Source organism: Myxocyprinus asiaticus, chromosome 45 (genome assembly GCF_019703515.2).
Source record: "Myxocyprinus asiaticus isolate MX2 ecotype Aquarium Trade chromosome 45, UBuf_Myxa_2, whole genome shotgun sequence".
Taxonomy (NCBI): domain Eukaryota; kingdom Metazoa; phylum Chordata; class Actinopteri; order Cypriniformes; family Catostomidae; genus Myxocyprinus; species Myxocyprinus asiaticus.
Genome location: NC_059388.1, coordinates 9,595,850 through 9,615,019, shown reverse-complemented (window position 1 = coordinate 9,615,019; position 19,170 = coordinate 9,595,850). Strand labels below are relative to the sequence as shown.

At 39.1% G+C, this 19,170-nt stretch overlaps 1 protein-coding gene across 1 annotated transcript in view; it reads right to left on the bottom strand.

Moving 5' to 3' along the window:
* The window catches only part of LOC127435402 (thyrotropin-releasing hormone-degrading ectoenzyme-like), a 215,769-nt gene that overhangs the window by 11,587 nt on the left and 185,012 nt on the right, over positions 1 to 19,170 (bottom strand). The window contains exons 14-17 of the mRNA XM_051688862.1: positions 7,593 to 7,740; positions 6,063 to 6,160; positions 5,747 to 5,854; positions 3,736 to 3,903 (exon numbers count right to left, since the gene is read on the bottom strand). Of these exons, the coding sequence (XP_051544822.1) occupies positions 3,736 to 3,903; positions 5,747 to 5,854; positions 6,063 to 6,160; positions 7,593 to 7,740 (522 nt within the window). The remainder of the gene's footprint in view (positions 1 to 3,735; positions 3,904 to 5,746; positions 5,855 to 6,062; positions 6,161 to 7,592; positions 7,741 to 19,170) is intronic.

Below are 19,170 nucleotides of genomic sequence, written 5' to 3'. Positions count from 1 at the left end.
CAGTGCTTCATCAGACGCTACCTGCACATTGAACAGAGATAACCAAAAAAAAAAAAAAAAATGATTTAGAAATAATTAATAAAATTAAAAACTCTCAAAGGGGAGTCAACAGCTAGCTGATATCCATCCAGTTGTTCACACACATTGCACTGTAGTCAGCGTAGTTATCACAGAATGATATTGACATGCATTGTTGCAGCTGCCGCTAGTGTCTCTTTAACACATGAGTGTTGATACTGCTAGTGTTTTTATAACAATAAAGTCTGCCACTTCCACACCACCACATCACTATTGCTGCTCTAGTCGCCCATCACTTGCTCACATGGTAAGAACTTGAAGTATTTTTGGATTGTTGGGCAAAACACATTTTGGTCTTTTCTTTGCAGTGTTCAAACATTCCCTGCTGAAAAAAGCATACCATAGCGTACCTATCTAGAGTGGTCACACTGAACCCGTTCAAGATGTTTTAAATCATAATTAGTCAAATTTGAACTATCATAGGCAACATGGTCTAGTTCTGACTAGGTTGACCTTGACCTCAGCAGATGGTGGTCCAGCTAATCAACCAACTAAACCTACTTAAGCCTGCTAATGACCATACATTATCATTTTTGACCAGTTAGAATTAATATAAAACCAGCTACCATCAGAAGGTGACCATGATTTTGCAAAGTAAAACCAAACCATGAATAACCCCTAAAATAAGAGATAAATTAAAGGTTTATAAGACTGGCGTACAAGCTCCTAACACCAGTCCTGATTCTAACCCCACTTTTGACCTTATCCCTAATATCTGATAGGAAGGTTTATAGAAGTATTTTTCCAGGACATTTACATTTAGTCATTTAGCAGACACTTTTATCCAAAATTACTTACAAATGCGACACATAGCAAGCAATTTGTTATACAAAGTTTAACAACATCTGCAGCATAGGACTGTCAAGTTATCACAGTGGCTGGAGCGGTAAAGATGCTAGCACAGAAGAAGGATTTATTCTGTACACTAAGTGCAGGATAAGTGCAGTAGTAAATGCAATTTGTGTGGGTTTGTTAAGTGCTAGCAGAACAGATGAATTCATTCCACCACAGAGGAGCAGAGAAAGTGAATGATCGTGAAATAGACTTTGAGCCTCTTTGTGATGGGACCACCAGGCTTCACTCATTCATAGACTGCAGAGAGCGAGATGGAGCATAGACCTGAAGAAGTGAATTGAAGTTAGAGGGTGCGGTTCCATTGGCTGTTCTGAAAGCCATAGTAAAATCCTTGAATTTGATGTGGGTACAGGTAGCCAGTGGAGTGAAATCAAGAGTGGGGTGACATGAGCCCGTTTTGGCTGATTGAAGACCAGATGCACTGCTGCATTCTGGACCATCTGCAGTGGCTTAATTGTGTTAACTGGAAGGCCAGCCAACAGAGCATTGCAGTAGTCCAGTCTTGAAATGACCAGAGCTTGGACCAGGAGCTGTGTAGCATATTCAGACAGGAAAGGTCTGATTTTCCTGATGTTGTAAAGTGTAAATCTGCAAGACCGGATGGTTAATCAGATGTGTGCAGTGAAATTAAGCTGGTCATCTACCACCACTCCCAGGTTCCGGGCTGTTCTGGTTGGTGTTAATGTAGTTGGACTAAGATGAATAGTGAGATTGTGGTCAACATATGGGTTGGCTGGGATCACGAAGAGTCCTATCTTGGCAAGGTTGAGCTGAAGGTGTCGTTCCTTCATCCAGGCCAAAATGTCCGGAACGCAGGCAGAGATAAGAGCTGAGACAGTAGGGTCATCAGGCTAGAACAACAGGTATAGCTGTGTATCATCTGCATAGCAGTGGTAGGAAAAGCCATGTGCCTCAAAGAAAGGTCAAAGTGATGTGTACATCGAGAAGAGGAGCACTGATCCTTGAGGAACCCTAGTGGTCAGCTGGTGTGTCTTGGACACCTCTCCTCTCCAAGAGAACTTGAACGATCTGACAGTGAGATATGACTCAAACATCCAAGTGCAGTTCCTGTGATGCCCAAGTCGAGAGGATTGACAGGAGGATATTGTGGGTCACTGTGTCGAAGGCAGCAGACAAGTCAAGGAGGATGAGGACGGATGATTTGGAGTTTCAGCAGGGTTTCAGCTACTGACAAGAGGACAGTCTCTGTTGAGTGTTCTTTTTTGAAGCCAGACTGATGTCTGTTGAGTAGGTTGTTATGTGAGATAAAAGCAGATAACTTGTTGAATACAACCCTCTCAAGAGTTTTAGACAGGAAGGGTAGGAGAGAGACTGGTCTGTAGTTGTTGACTACTGTGGGGTTATGTGTTGGTTTTTTTAAGCAGTGGGGTTACTCGAGCCTGCTTGAATGTATTGGGAACGATTCCTGTTGTGAGAGATGCATTGATAATGTGTGTGAGTGTGGGTAACATCGATGGGGAGGCAGCTTGCATAAGATGGGAGGGGATAGGGTCAAATGGACAGGTGGTAGGACTTTGGAGACCTCAGTCTCGGAGAGAGGAGAGAAAGAGAAAAACAAAGGATGGGACGTTGGAAGAAATTATCTGTGGTTGTTAGGTATAGAGAACTGGCTGCTGATGCTCACAACCTTGTCAGTAAGGTAGTGAGAAACAAGGATGTTGATCCAGGAACAAAACCACATTCCCCACCATCAGAATCAGGATGGTCCTGCAAGAAGAGTTTGCTCTCTATTATGTGCATTTTGTATTCATGTTGCAGGTTCTCTGATTATGAGATGAGGTATGTAAGTATATTGTATATTACAGTCAAGTCATGGATCACTGAGAGCATGTAAGACACATCGATTACCTTTAAGAAAGGCAATTACCACAAGATGAAAAGGTCCCTCACTGACTACTGTAATATGATGAATAGGATTTTATCATGAAAATTAAGAAGACTGGATGCAGAGCATATATGTGCATATATTTGTTGTTCTACATCTTGTGTATCTGTTCAACCCTCTCAACAGAACTACACTGAATCTCTCCCACAGGAATCAGTCTGGTTCTCTTAAATGGCTATGTTTCTCTCTCAGTGCAACCATAAAACAGCAAAATAAAAGGGAATAAAGGGAACCCTAGTGTGTCCTGAGAAAACTGCTTCAGAATATGTGTGGGCTCTGGGATCTCCTTGTCTGAGCTGGACAGGATGTAATCAGTCACCCTTTTCATCCTGCTATTGAGCTTGAGAGGATTTAGAGCACCATGGAGACTTTAGAGAAAAGCTCCTTCAGCAGCTATTGTCTTTACAGGCCCATCAGAGGAGTGAGTGGATCTCTACTGGTGTGAGTGACAGTATGAAGAACAGGATGAGGAATGATTAAATTCCTTCATGAGGACGACTACAAACAAACAAGTGAGTTATAGTTGTTGCCATGCCTTAGTGGTTAGCACATTTGTTCCAGACACCTTAAGCTGTGCCGCTAATGGGAGAACTGGGTTTAAATCCAGGATCTGTATTTCTAATTCGCTAAAAAAGTGAATTACAGACACAAAAGGTGGTAGATGGTACACAAACGTCAAAGGTGTTCATCATGATTTATGGGGAATTATTTGGGAAACTGGGAGCTGCACTCTAATGTCACACTAAGATCAATCTGTATGTATTGCTCATCAACCTTCACCCCAGACTGATTGATCAATGTGTTAAGCTTACAGTAGTTTGTTATTTGGATTTGTTTGTTGTTTGTTCATCATGCCATTTCAGACTTTTCAATGAGCTGAAATAGTGTCAACTTACCTGTTGAGCAGGAATATGTTGTCACTGCAGGTCAAGGCTTCCAGAAGAACCTTCTTCTCAGAGACAACAGTGGAGGAGTGGAACTTCATCCATATAAACTCCCACACGTCCTCGTCCATCAGAGACACACCTGTGCAGTACACAATGTCCCGCATGTTGGGTGGAATCCTGGAGGACAGAACATTGACAGTAAAATGTATATAAAAGAAGAAGCTGGATAATATCTGCAGGCAAAAAACATTAACACAAACATTCACACTCATCGAAACAACTGAATTAATGGAGCCAAAAACAGGCCATGAATTTGTATTTTTGTCAAATATATGCAGAGGTTAATTTTTAGAATCAAGGGAATACTCTGATATGAAGACACACTGATTAACATATAGACACATAAATATTAGGGAATGTTTGCAGGTAATTTGGATTCCTCATATTGTTTTATAGATTTCATTTGAGGATGGATAAACTTTATACTTAATTCACACTGAAAGTGAGCAGCACAGCATGACAAAATTAGATCACTGCCATCATGATCAACAAAGCTGTCTAAACTGCAAATGTAGCAGCAGTGTGCATTTGCAGTAAGGACAGCTTCATTGATTATAATTAGAGCAATCTTGTTTTGTTGTGTGGCAATGTGCCACTCGGTGTCAGTGTGGTTTTTAGGATTTTTGTGACTGAGTGAGCTTATTTAACATGTTACAACACAATCTGTTATTGATCAATGATAGCAATCACAAGTCTACGTCTCAACCTCCAGAAGAACCAATGATTAGAGTGTGTGAGTATTTCTATATGTTTGCATTTTTATGCACGTGCAAGACTCTTTCTTTTGCTATTTCTTCTTGAAAGCATCCTAAAATTCTCAATATTATATGCCATGATCACAGTAGTGAGAGTATATGTATGGAAAGCTGTATTTGAATTGTCCTGTGTGATTCTCAAGGCTTTAAATTCAAACTGAATTAATTGATCCTTTATAAGTGGTCTTCTGACATGTGAAATCACAAACCATCTTTTCACCCTTTGGATACAGATTGTTCATCAACTTCTTCAACTTTCTGTAACAGCAAAAAAAAATGTCATGATAACTCTGAGCTAATATAATCTGAGACCTTTAAACATTAACTTTTCAAGGTCAGAATGTAAGTGTATAATTTGAGGCAGATCATCACTGCAGACCTCTACAGCAGCTCACATAATGAATTAAGAAGCGCCTTGTAATATATAGTCAGACAGCATGTCTCAGATATATAGGTCAAGAGATATATAGGTAAGAGATCTCAATGGGCCTGTGATATCATCTGGTTACAGTTCACAAAATAATAACAGTCTACAGTAGAGCTACAACAGAGAGAAACAAATTCTCAGCCATCCCAAAAGAGTCAAGAAGTGATGCATGTAATATTCTTACATGAAGAAATAAGTCATTCTGTATATAAGTCATTGAACTTTAAGAGTGGGTGCTGAAAAATAATAAGAATGCAACAAATGGACATTGATTTGGCTTTTGCTCAGTCTTAGAAAATGCACATGAAAAAGTAAAATTCATCCATTATTCTGACAGCATACCAAGAGCCAACAGCACTGATGGCCAGAGTGAGCTTTTCTTTTGATTTTGTCAAACGCACAATACATTTGTACTGAGAGATAAGTGAATATGAGCTGCGAATGGAGTGTGTGTGTGGGGGCAGGTTTAAGTGGTTTACAATGACTTTTTTTAGGTTACAAACTGGTAATTACAAGGGTATTATGCTATAAATGTGGTTTATGAGGACATTTCTAGTGTCCCCATAATTTAAATCACTTTAAAAACATACTAAACGATGTTTTATTGAAAATGTAAAAATGCAAAAAGGTTTCTGTGAGAGTTAGGTTTAGGGGTAGGGTTAGGAGATAGAATCTATAGTTTGTACAGTATAAAAATCATTATGTCTATGGAGAGTCCTCATAATGATAGCTGCACCAACATGTGTGTGTGTGTATGTGTGTGTGTAAACTTCCTGACCTGTTCTTGTTGCTGGAAATCCAGTCTGAAATGAGAGACACAGCTTGCCGGTGACAGTGTTTGTTTCCAAAACTGCAGGCCAGCATGATCAGCTCTCTCTGCAGCTCTCTGAGGAGGAAACAGGAAACATGCCACAAGGATGTAAAGCAGGACGAAAATGATAAATTAAATACAGGTCTACTGAGGTCACTGTTATCTCTGAAGTTGAAAATATCTGACTTACACTTTACAATTCAGTGTCATCTGTTAGGCTACATATTATATTATAAAAGTAATATATAATTCAAGATACACATGGGATTAAAGATAGACTCACTCGGTCTGATAAGCAACCAGGACGAAGGAGCTGTCAGAGGAAGTGGATGGCCAGCCCATCTTGTGATACTTTGGTGCCACCTGTTTTAGCACATAGTCCTGATGATAGAAATGAAACAAAGTTTAACAAAAATAAAACAAAACAAAACAACACTCTCTAAATTTAACAACACATCTCTTTACACAGTCCACCCAGACCACTGAAAGAAATTATGCTGTAAAAACAGTTAATTCAGAAATCGCCATGGTTACGATGTCACTATGAGCACATTAATGTATAAAACATTTACATTCAGTATTAAGTAGCCTGGTCGGCCTTGATGAACAGCAGTGTGGACTATCCAATTATAACAGAGCTCATTTAAATATATAAAGTCTTATAGGTACAGTAGTAAAACTATATTCTAAGTTTAAAAATGTAGTGTGTAATTTCTGCGCCACTAGCACCACCAAATTAATTGCAAAAATAAACGTTATTCAGAAAACAGCTTTCCGAATATAATCCCTATAATCTGCCATTGATCAAACAGACAGTTTTGTATTGGATACAGTATAAAGATATGAAAATGTGTTTGAGTTGGCATATGGTCCAGGGAAATGTCACAGCAGGTGATGTCATGGCTAATTTAACGTGACTTCTCTCCTTCATGCTCTCTCTCTTTACTGAGATGAGTGAATGATTATAATTAGACCCACTAGGCTGCAAATGGAATTTGTAAAACACACACACTTATGAGCATGTAAACACATAGAGATGATGCTGTTTTCCACATCCTAGTGGGTGATACGTCCGGTCAGGTGTTGAGTGCTTATCAAGCTATTACAAAGCCATTGACTGATGCGATGCTTTTTTACCAATAGATTAACCTCTGCTGGACGATTCGTCTTGATACTGTTTGTGTGTAAACAGATCTACACTACGCTGTTCACACACACACACACACACACACACACACACACACACACACTGACAGTGAGACACAAGGACACATGATTTGAAGGAACCTGAATAATCATCTCCAGTTGTTTCCTGTCTTGCATTACAGTCTAAACATCTGCTGAGTGTGACACGGTAAACACATTAAAGTGAGAGTGATACAGAGAGAAGATGCTATTAAAATCATCAGGCATTCATTCCTGACACTAAAGAGCTGTCCATTTCAGGGGAAGGATCTGAAATGACTCATCTTAACTGTTCTGAACTGTGTGTGTGTGTGTGTGTGTGTGTGTGTGTGTGTGTGTGTGTGTGTGTAGATCAAACTCATGCTATACAGACACTGAACTGATGCGAGATCAGACTCATACTAAACAGACACTGAACTGATGTGAGATCAGACTCAAACTAAACAGACACTGAACTGATGTGAGATCAGACTCGCACTAAACAGATACTGAACTGATGCGAGATCAGACTCACACTAAACAGACACTGAACTGATGTGTGATCAGACTCACACTAAACAGACACTGAACTGATGTGAGATCAGACTCACACTAAACAGATACTGAACTGATGTGAGATCAGACTCACACTAAACAGACTGTGGTCTTCGGTGCGGTCCAGGAGTTTGTCCAGCTGGTAAAGAGCTCGACTAGCAGCGTGCCACGGCAGAAACTCACTCTCCTGAGACAAGTATGAGATTATCTGCAGGGGGACGTTTTGAGGCAGATACCCTGCTCTAGACAAACATAAGAAAGAGAGAATGAGAGAGAGAGAGAGAGAGAGAGAGAGAGAGAGAGAGAGAGAGAGAGGGTAAAAATAACACTGAAATCAGATGAAGCAATGAATTACTCTAATGCCATCTGGACATTGACATGGTAAAACATAATGGATTCAGAGCTTCAAATGTAATATGTACAAATTGCATATTTATGCATTTTGATTGGTTTTGTCTATCATTATTCATTAAGAATAGCTACAGGCATTCTGCTTTGCATTGCGAGTCAAAATGTGCTAAAAGACAAAACAAAACACTCTCACTTTTTTAGCTGCAGTCATGTTCACTTTGCATAAATCCATAAAATATCAGATCTGGAGCACTAACAGCACAGATCAAACCACATTCACTGTAATTTACAGCAGTACAGAACAAACGCTGGATGAAGTATTTCAGCAGGATCCTGTGCTCTGGTCAAATGACACTGTGTTCCTAGAACACAATTATTCCCAGTCTTTCAAACACGGCTCGTCACTGCTGCCTCCATTTATTTCTGTTCCACATTCTTTATCTCACAATTTTCCCTTCCGGTTTTCTAAAATCTCCCATGGGAGTGGAAAAACTGAGAGGTGGCCTATATCCTTAGAGCAAAAACACAAGAGACGAGACTTTCCAAAGAAAGGCAGCCATCCCTATTTGAACAAACCCCACCCTGAGTAATAACTTTCAGCGCATGCCTTGCGCTGCACTGTATATGCTATGGACATGAATGATGCCTCAAATCGTGCAGCTTGTTGAAGATTGGTGCGCTATTACAGTTGAAGTCAGAAGTTTACATACACTTAGGTTGAAATCATTAAAACAAATTTTTTAACTACTCCACAGATTTAATATTAGCAAACTATAGTTTTGGCAAGTCATTTAGGACATCTACTTTGTGCATGACACAAGTAATTTTTCCAACAATTGTTTACAGACAGATTGTTACACTTTTAACTGACTATATCACAATTCCAGTGGGTCAGAAGTTTACATTCAGTAAGTTAACTGTGCCTTTAAGCAGCTTGGAAAATTCCAGAAAATTATGTCAAGCCTTTAGACAGTTAGCCAATTAGCTTCTGATAGGAGGTGTACTGAATTGGAGATGTACCTGTGGATGTATTTTAAGGCCTACCTTCAAACTCAGCGACTCTTTGCTTGACATCATGGGAAAATCAAAAGACATCAGCCAAGACCTCAGAAAAAAAAAAAAAAAAAAAAAAAATTGGACCTACACAAGTCTGGTTAATCCTTGGGAGCAATTTCCAAATGCCTGAAGGTACCATGTTCATCTGTACACTCAACAGTACACAAGTATAAACAGCATGGGACCACGCAGCCATCATACCGTTCAGGAAAAAGACACATTACATCTTCTAGAGATGAACATAGTTTGGTGCAAAAAAATCGCACATCAGAATGGAACACAGTCCATAACCGTACCGAAGCAGGCATGATTGTTGGCCGGCCACTTTCACGACTGAGTATCACTCCGGCTGTCAATTCAATCTGTTCACAAACTTATGTGGAAACACACGCCCCCGTTCTAGGAGACGCATGACAGATGTAAACAAAAAAGGATGTACAGGAGTGCTGCCATTGATGTTGCTGCTCTCTGTTCCATGTCTCAAAAGAAACTGGCCGAGCGCATTTGGGTGCGGTCTTGGGTGGAAAGACGGAGACTGCGATGTGAGTTGGAGTTGAGTGGCGCTAAATATTTACACCACATTGAGTGTTTGTTTACCATCTCCATTTACTTGTGGTCCAGTGTTGTGGCCATGCATGGTCTATTTCTATTGGCTGCTAACCATATGACTTGTGGAGTTGTGGAGCATCATACATTATGAGATTTCATCTATTGTCGGCTCTAATATATCAAATATTTTTTGAATATCCTCAGACTAAATGGAATAATTTTACTATCTGTCCAATTTGATTCGTTTTTATTTTATTTATTTTTTGACTCCAGAGTAACTGAATCATCCCCATCTTACATCATTGAGTCCTGACCAAGTACATGCTCAAATCATTAATCTTATGACACTGTTCACACATAACATAAAAACTGAACTTTTCAGTTAATGTTACAATTTCTGTTTTTAGGTGGCCTTAACTACTATGTACTAACATTAAATACATACAAGACTATGTATTAACTGTGTAACTACATGTTGTTCTGCAAAATACCCACATTTGCTGCTACTGAGGTTGAGGTATGGGTAGGTTTAGAAGTAAGGGTAGGGTTAGGATAAGGGGTTAGAGTTAGGTTTTGGGGTAAGGGTTGGATTAGAGTTAGGGGTAAATTTAACAGTGTAACTACAAATGTAATTAAATGCAGGTACTTTAAATGTAATTACAATGCAACAACATGTATGTACATATTAAGTACATTTTATCAAATTTTTAAGTACATAGTAGTTAAGGCCACCTAATATAATGTGGGTCCCAATATTTTATTCAGGGAAATATCCAGTGCTAAATTTACCAGTATTTTCGAATGGGTGGTGTTCACACATGACCTCTGAAAATTGTAGTTAATTTTCTGGAAAGGGCTGTATGTGTGAAAGTGACTATAGTGTAACGTTAAGGGTATATTTTTGTGTTTTGTTCCTTTGGAAGAGAAAAAAAAAATGTAAGTAAAACCATTTTTATCAGAAAGACTCGCAGACTTAGTAAATTTGAAATGAAATTTATTTGATGAAATGATATTGAACCACAGAATATATTTTCTTTTTTGGCGTAAGCCAAATGATGAGATTGCTATTTGACACTTTTAACTATCAGATCCTGTCGGAGATAGGAGTCATGGGGCGAGGAGCCTACCCCCGTACAGGACAGGACTCGACTGGTGGCGGTGGGGAGGTGGAGTTTGATGTGTTGGCACACTGAAACTGCAAAGAGGTAGATTGAAAGCAGGCTTTTAAAGCAATGACTGATATATGATTTGCTAGCAGCTAACTAGATAACGGCGTGATGATGTACAGCTGCGAGTCTCCCGCTAGAACTACGCTTATGCTTACATATACTGTACAATTTAAATATACATTGTAGGCAGTGTTGTCACGATAACAACATTTCTTTAGTCAAAACCAATACCAGAGGAAATTGAGAGAAGAAAGTGATATACAGTGTGTGTGTGTGTGTGTGTGTGTGTGTGTGTGTGTGTGTGTGTGTGAGTGTGTGTGAGTGTGTGTGTGTGTGTGTGTGTGTGTGTGCTTATTTTTTTGTTTTTAAGTAACATTATTTAAAGTTACAACGGTTGGTGTGGAGAAGTTAAAAACTGAACTTCTTTGAAAGTCAGACATGGACTGATAGCTCAGGGGCTGTGCGCTCACATCAACTGATATTGTCTTTTCCTGCAAATTGCGGGTTTGAGACCAGCTTTATTTATCTTATTGTTTGTTTAGATACATGTAGAAAGTAAATTACATCCAGGCCAGCAGGTTCACAAAAAGCCATTTTGCGCAGTGGCTGCTACTGACACTGTGTCCTGAAAGATCATTGTTGGTCATTTGTTCATATTATACTGTGTATATTTTTTTTTTTCATGATATTTAACTTACATTTGTACCCACGATTGTATTTTAAAGGTAAAATCATTGACAATACAGTTGCATAGGGTGGCAGCGTTCATGATTACATGATAAAGTTTATTATTCAACTTAATTACATTATACAGTAACCTACAATAGCATGAGTGTAGTTCACAATAGTGTGGAACATTATTGTATGGGTTCCCTCTACATCATTCTCGGGTGTTATGGTTTAACTGGGGCTGAGTTCTGAATAAACTTACTACATAATGTTGGCATCCTTGTACAGATGAAAATAAGTGGTATAATTAGCTTGAATGGCAGAATGACACTAAACAAAAAACTTACAGATGCAGGAGATTCGATCTGGTTCAAAAACAATATGTTCAGTACATTTTCACACAGCGTTATCAGATTGAGCTATCAGGTGATGACAACAGTAACATACATCTTTATGTTCAAATTAGTTTTTTATTTTTTTTATTTGGTGTGAAATGGTGCAAATTACAGAGGTGGGTAGAGTAGCCAAAAACTGTACTCAAGTAAAAGTACAATTACTAAGAATTGTAAGAGTAAGAAAGTATCCAATTAAAAGTGTACTCAAGTACTCAAGTGACTTCCTTTCTTCTGAAGAACACACATTAAGTTTTTAGAAGAATATTTCAGCTCTGTAGGTCAGTACAATGCAAGTGAATGGGTGCCAAAATTGTTATGCTCCAAAAGCAAATGCAGGCACCATAAAAGTAATCCATATGACTACAGTGGTTAAATCCATATCTTCAGAAGTGATATGATAGGTGTGGGTGAGAAACAGATCAATATTTAAGTCATTTTTTCTAGAAGTTCTTCTCCCAGCCAAGCAGGGGGTGATATGCAGAGAAGAATGTGAAAGAATGTGGAAGTGATCTGTTTCTCATCCACATATTCTCATATCACATCGCTTCTGAAGATATGGATTTAACCACTGGAGTTTTATGGATTATTTTGATGCTGATTTATGTGATTTTTTTGAGCTTTAAAATGTTGGTACCCATTCACTTTCACTTTATGGACCAAAAGAGCTGAGACATTCTTCTAAAAATCTTCATTTGTGTTTTACAGAAGAAAAGAAGTCATACAAATCTGGGATGGTGTAAGGGTGAGTAAATGATGAAAGAATTACAATTTTTGGGTGTACTATCCCTTTAAGGGATCTTGTCAGATCTGGATGAATTTGTTACTAAGAAGAGAGGTTTGGAAAACTTTCTAGTAATTATTACAGTGAAAACATGAACAATGTCCCACAGGGAAATATAAACCAAAGCAAGATCATGTTTTATTAATGCCTACATTCGCTGTTTCATAGCTTATAATTGTTAGTTCAGTGTAGTTACAGTTTTCAGTGTCGAAAGAATTTAGATCATTAGTTCTGTACAGCAGTACCGCCACTCCCTAAACGCAGAGTACGCAGCCTGTGAAATGCTGTCTGTTCGCGCTCAAGTTGTCAATAACGCGATCGGCAGAGCAAAAGGCATTTACACTTAACATGGATTTTACATGTATTTATACAGTTAATTCACCCGAAGTATCTGGAATAGTTTCCAGTATCCCCACGAGGGCAAATGTGTAAATACATCTTATGACATTTGAGATGTAGGACAAAGCGCACAGATATATTGCTGCAGATTTAAAAACATACACTTAAAAACTGATGTCACTAGAGCCCATATTTACAGAATTACCCTGAAAATTACCATCACCATGTCACAGAAAAGCCCACATTATCATTAGAGCCAAAACTTACCTCAATGTGCTGCCTTAAATTGGAGCTGCATTTTTAATCTTGAAATATCTGCTTGATTTGGAGTTAAATGAAGGCACTTCATGATGAAACTATTTATTTTATTTTTTTTACTGTGCAGAGTGAAGAAAGTGTTTCACTTAGAAGAGCATGATGCTGCAGCAGTGATGGACTCGGCTTGAGTGACACTCTGTGACAGCGCACGCAGCTGTGTGAACTGCCGCTGTCGTAAAAGTCCCATTCAATAATCTCTCAATAAATTACACATTAAAATTAAAACCAGTAATGTAACGGCAGGAATGCCACCCATTGTACCCCCTTTTAAACCTACTCTAAAAGTAAAATTTCCCCCAAAATTTACCCAAGTAAATTTAACGGAGAAAATGTAGCACCTTACTACTCACCTCTGGCAAATTATCAAGCAATGTTAATGCCATGTTAACTTGTGCTTCACGTTTACAATATGATGTTAACTTGAGCTTCACGTTCACAATATGATGGTCTTGCCAGATTACGACACTGTATGAAATCTGAACATCTTTTTCTCATCGAAACGCTGCTCCCAAATATTATGCAACATTATAAAATCAATCAGTAATTGAATGAACAAAAAAACTACCAGAAATAATAAAGCCCTACTGAGTTTGTTTGCTATTAGTGTAAATACATTTTTTCAATGTATGTTGCTAATGTAATCAATCATGTTCTTGCCATGCAACATCCCCATCCCCACTGCACCGTTTTAGCTCAAACAAAAGATTTAAACACCTCCTCCCCCCATCGAGTAAAGGTGTGAATCGCTGAAGCTCTGGGTGAACGTATGTCTGTTAAAAAAAGTTTCTAGAAAATTTCTCGATAAAAAGTGTCACTAAATTGATTGAAACATGGATCTGTCCTGACGTCCTCTACAGATAAAATAACCATAGTGTCACCATGGCATTTTGTAGTAAAATAATTGTGAACACAAAATTAAACATGGTTACTATATTAACAACATATTACTGTAGTAACACCATTGTTAATATAATCAAATCTAATCTATGTTTTCTGCCAAAAAAAAAAAAAAAAAAAAAAAAAAATCATGGTTACTATAAGATTACTATAGTAAAACTACCTTTATATTCTTTTTTATTTATTATCAATATTAATAAAGAAAATATTAAGAGTGGAGTCAAGAAACAGAATGGGAAATATAATACGCTAAATGCAGAACCGAACCGTTGTCGTATAGACCGATGTTACACTCCATGCCATTTGAGCGACACTCTCAACACACTTTGTTGTGTAATTCTATGTTGCCAATAGACTATTTGGGTTACATCTGAAAGCAAATAGTCACTCCAAAAAAATAATCAATATTATCAAGCTTTGGGGCAACATTAGTTAATATCACAAATTAACTACTAGTAAAATACTATGACAGATAATGAATAAGCTTGTAACCTACAGGTTTGAACTGCACAGCATTTCTGTTTATCACATGTGTAGTGTAAAACTCAAATGTATGTATTAAGACAAATATTATACAAATAATGTGGTCGCAATACTTCCACCCTAATTCATGTAATGGAAAATTGCTATTCTTTTTCAAATATTTTATAATATTTTATTTGATAAATATTCTGCTCCCATGTATATTGATTCTGTTCACTTTTTCTTTCGTTTTTATTGACAGGAGAATGTAAAATAATATGACATAATGGTATACATATCAATTAATTAATTCAAATTTGATAATCCTGTTTAAAAATAGAAAATATTGGCTAGACTAAAGACACATTAAAAGAAAGCACAGGTTTATAGTCTTAACAGTTTTTGGAAGTCACAATTGTTTGAATATGTGGTCTAATGATGCTCGCTCATAACGTCTGTGTGTATGTATAAAATACTAAATGATAATTCTCTCTAATGAAATGTGATTGAATAAATGCAAACAAATAACTCTCCAATGCGTGGATGTCCTCGTGAACACTGGATGCTGCAGTAAATTCTTTATCATGCATCTCCATTGCAACGTTTAGCCAGAAAATAAATGTTGTGGTGTTTTTAAGTTTGTTGTTCTTCTTCTTTCTCCTCTTTTTTTCTTTTTATGGCGGTTGGCAAAACAAGCTTAACTTGCCCTTACCGCTTCCAACTTCATGGTTGTTACATTGGGAAAAGAGCTCTGAGGCATTCAGCTCTAGCCTGTTGAAATTCTATGGTTATAGTGCCCCTTAATGGTTTAGAACTGCCAATGAGCTGCTAATGACTCATTCACACGGTGATCGTGGCGGTAGAATGACTATACTGAATGGATACCCACTGTACACTGCAAGTCCTCATGCACATATCAAATGTATTGATACAAATGTGCTTTTTTTGTCCCATTGATAAGGTTGATAACTTAGACATAACTGGCTGTGTTTCCATCACTGGTGTACAGTCAGCCCCTTTAAACCCTTCAGAGAAATCCTTCAGGTTTTCACCTGTTTGACAGAGTGTATGCGGTCCATAGCAGCCAATTAAAATGAGTCATTATAGCACTGTAACTCTACTTTACTGTGCCCTCCTTCACAGGAGATTTTGAAGGGATCTGTATTTCATTAGTATTAGTAGAGTGACAAATCTGACAAATCAAATGCATTATTTTTACATTATTTTATACACCTTGGGGGCTGGCCGTCAGGCGTGTGCAACTTCACAGCTCCAAGGAGAATGGGTTATGCATTGAACGTGGAAACTTTCCATTCCCCCGGCTGCTATTGCATACCCAAGTTTGACAGGGAACAGTTTGACATATCCCAGCAATAGACAGAGCAAGCAATCTTAAAACCCATGTAGATTTTACGGCAACGAAACCGAATGACATTATTTTCTTAAAACGAACGGACTTATTGGGGATCGGGGGTACCCGGTTTACGCACTGCACACCACTGGTTTCTATAAATACCTCGCCAAGATAGGCATTTTGAAGTGTATTTGACCATCACACAGGTGCGTATTACCGCTCTCAAAGCACACAGGCACACAAAAAGAAGCCGTCTGTCAACCCAAAATGTAGGATGGCAGGATAAATGTTTTTTATATTCATGAGGAAAGCGCTACCTGATGGGACGATTCAGAACCCAGAACCACCCAGAATGCCCTAGTAATCACCTAGCACCCCTCCAGAATACCCTAGCATTGTAGTGGGGAATTTTGCTAGGCAAGCAACAATTACATTTTCTTCAGAAAATGTAAAAATCCAGTTGAGATTGCATTTATCTTGCAATACATTCCTCACCTGTGCTGTGGTTTTGGGTCTATCTCTGGCTTATAATGCAGGAAATTAATCTTTATTTATCATAATTTCATTTAGTGCATAAGCAATCAGTATCAGAGGTCAGGCAAAAATGTATCAGACTTTGAAGGGACTTACTGAATTTCAGAGGACAGGCTCACCAAACACACATTTAACTGAGACATTAATCACAGTTTCTCACAGACACCCACTGTTACCCAAGAAGGGTTTTAATAGAGAAAGTCATTTGCAATGCATTAGCATTAGCAACAGACAATGTTGTGACAGATAAAACAAATTAAATTAAATAAAAAAAAAACTATATATATATATATATACTGCCTGTGAAAAGTTTGGAATAATGTATAGATTTTTCTGTTTTGAAAGGAAATTGGTACTTTAATTCACCAAAGTGCCATTCAACTGATTACAATGTATAGTAAGGACATTAATAACGTGAAAAATCCGTAATGACTGTCATTGTATTTCACACATCAGTCCCTGGAGGCTATTCAGTTTCTGGCTTCCATTTTTATTATTATTATTATTATTATTCAGCTATCTGATCGAGGGATGGAGGGGAAATGATCATTAAAAACAAAAGAACACAACATTACCATAAAACTATCATGAGGCTTTGACGTTTTCCTTGCTGTTGGTGTATAAGTTGATCACTATCACACTATGCAGTGTAATTATACACACATTTGCAACCTCAGAAAAACATGTGTACAGGACATAAAGGTAATTTATCATTCATACAACCACTACAGAGGGCCAGCGGGGTGAAAAATACAAGTAAATGACTTGCTAACATTAAGCGATTTGATTTAGAATAACGGCCTTTTTTTCTGTCTTTTTTTTTTTCCTGTCAAACATCTTTTGTTGTAAGGGTAATAAGTTGTGAGCTTGTAGTCTCAGCAATAAATGACATATCTTGCCAATAAGTTTTAAATTAAACTTTCCAACCAGGCATGCAGGGTCCTTAACATCCAACACACAGGCCACAATGACAGTGACACTCAATCATATTTTTGGAAATCGATGCATTAACATGACACAAAACCCAAAGGGACGACAAACACATCACCACCAGTACAAATACTGCAATAAAAAGCAAATATTAACACATTAATTTCCAGTTTTTACTCATGCCGCGGTGCATGCTGAGAACCTGACATCACATTTACATCTGGTTTTGGCCAACAAAATTATTTTAAGTTGTCCCATCAGAAATGGATTGAAGTGAACTTAAATTTTACAAATTAAAATTTATTGCACACAATGAAATTAAGTTGTGAAAAAAAAAAAAAAAAAAAAACAACTGGTACATTAGCTCATTTTAAGTAACTAAATTCAGCAATCAGAGGAAAACATTGAAAAAAATAAGCGATTGCCGTGGAACTCCCTCCAAAGCTCCAAGGACGGCCCTGGCTGTGGATGCAGATGTTGATTTAGAAACGTCCTGGTTACTTTTGGAACCTCCGTTCCCTGATGGAGGGAATGAGACGTTGTGTCGATGTAGTGACACTAGGGGTCACTCTTGGGAGCCCCAAACACCTCTGCTTTTTTGAAAAAAGGCCAATGAGAATTTGCATGCCACTCCCCCAGACATATGGGTATAAAAGGAGCTGGTATGCAACCACTCATTCAGGTTTTGTGCTGAGGAGTGGAAACCAGGTCCCGGCCATTTCTGCGGGTAGTTCAGCGTTGTGGCAAGAGGGACACAACGTCTCATTCGCTGGAGGTTACGAAAGTAACCAGGACATTCCCTATCTGTCACTCACTCGACGTTGTGTCGATGTAGTGACACTAGGGGTCCCTATACAAAACGCCACAACTAGCTGAACTGTGTTACGTGAACTGGTGGTGTGTGATGGGCAGACTGCTGTGTGCCTTGTAGCCAGCGCACCAGGCCATCACGTAACCTCCCCCAATGCTCTTATGAGCGTTGAATGGTCCATCAGGAACAAGTCGACTGCCCAACTATAGGGACAGGCTAGCCCAGCCGAGGCCTCTTTTCTCCCCAAAAAGAGTGGAATTTGTTAACTGACTGGGAGCCATAACTGTCTGCATCGGGGGTGTCGGGGGGTGACACCGCGGAGACCACACCCAGACCAGAAAGGGGGGGGGGGGGTATTTTGAGTGGAATACATCACATGGTCTTACCGAGTCTTGTCGGAAGTATGTCATATGGAGAGGTCCCATGGTAGGTCCTACCCGAAGGGGGTGGAGTTTCTACAGAGCATGGCGACCGGGGGCAGAAGGGCCTCTGCCAAAGGAAGATGTAGTTTGCCATCAGGGAAACAATTTATGCGGAAGATATCACATGGGGTCGCCTTCGGGGAACCAGCACATGTGGAGCACCTACCTCAGTACAGGGGCTCATTAGGGCATGTACTGGGCCGGTCAGCAAGTTTCTCCGCAAACCCAGCTGCCAGAGGCCTAAGGAGGAAATTCATCCAGGGATCACAGTCTGTGAACACGACTGGGAGTCAAGAGCACACGTCTTCACCTCAAGGGAGGGGAAAGGCACTATGCGCAAGCGGTACACCCGGCCAGTTGTCCCTGAAATTACCTGCTCGTGCCTGCCAATACACAGGACGATACCGGCTCAACCTGGAGATTTTAGAATCTCGCAAAGGTGTTGGGTGTTGCCCAGCCCGCTGCTCTGCAGATGTCTGCTAAAGAGGTGCCACCTGCCAGGGCCCAAGAGGCCACCACACTCCTGGTGGAGTGGGCTCGTAACCCTGCAGGGGGTGGCACGTCCTGAGCCTGATATGCCATCGTGATGGCATCGATGACCCAGTGGGCGATCCTCTGTTTGGAGACAGCGCTTC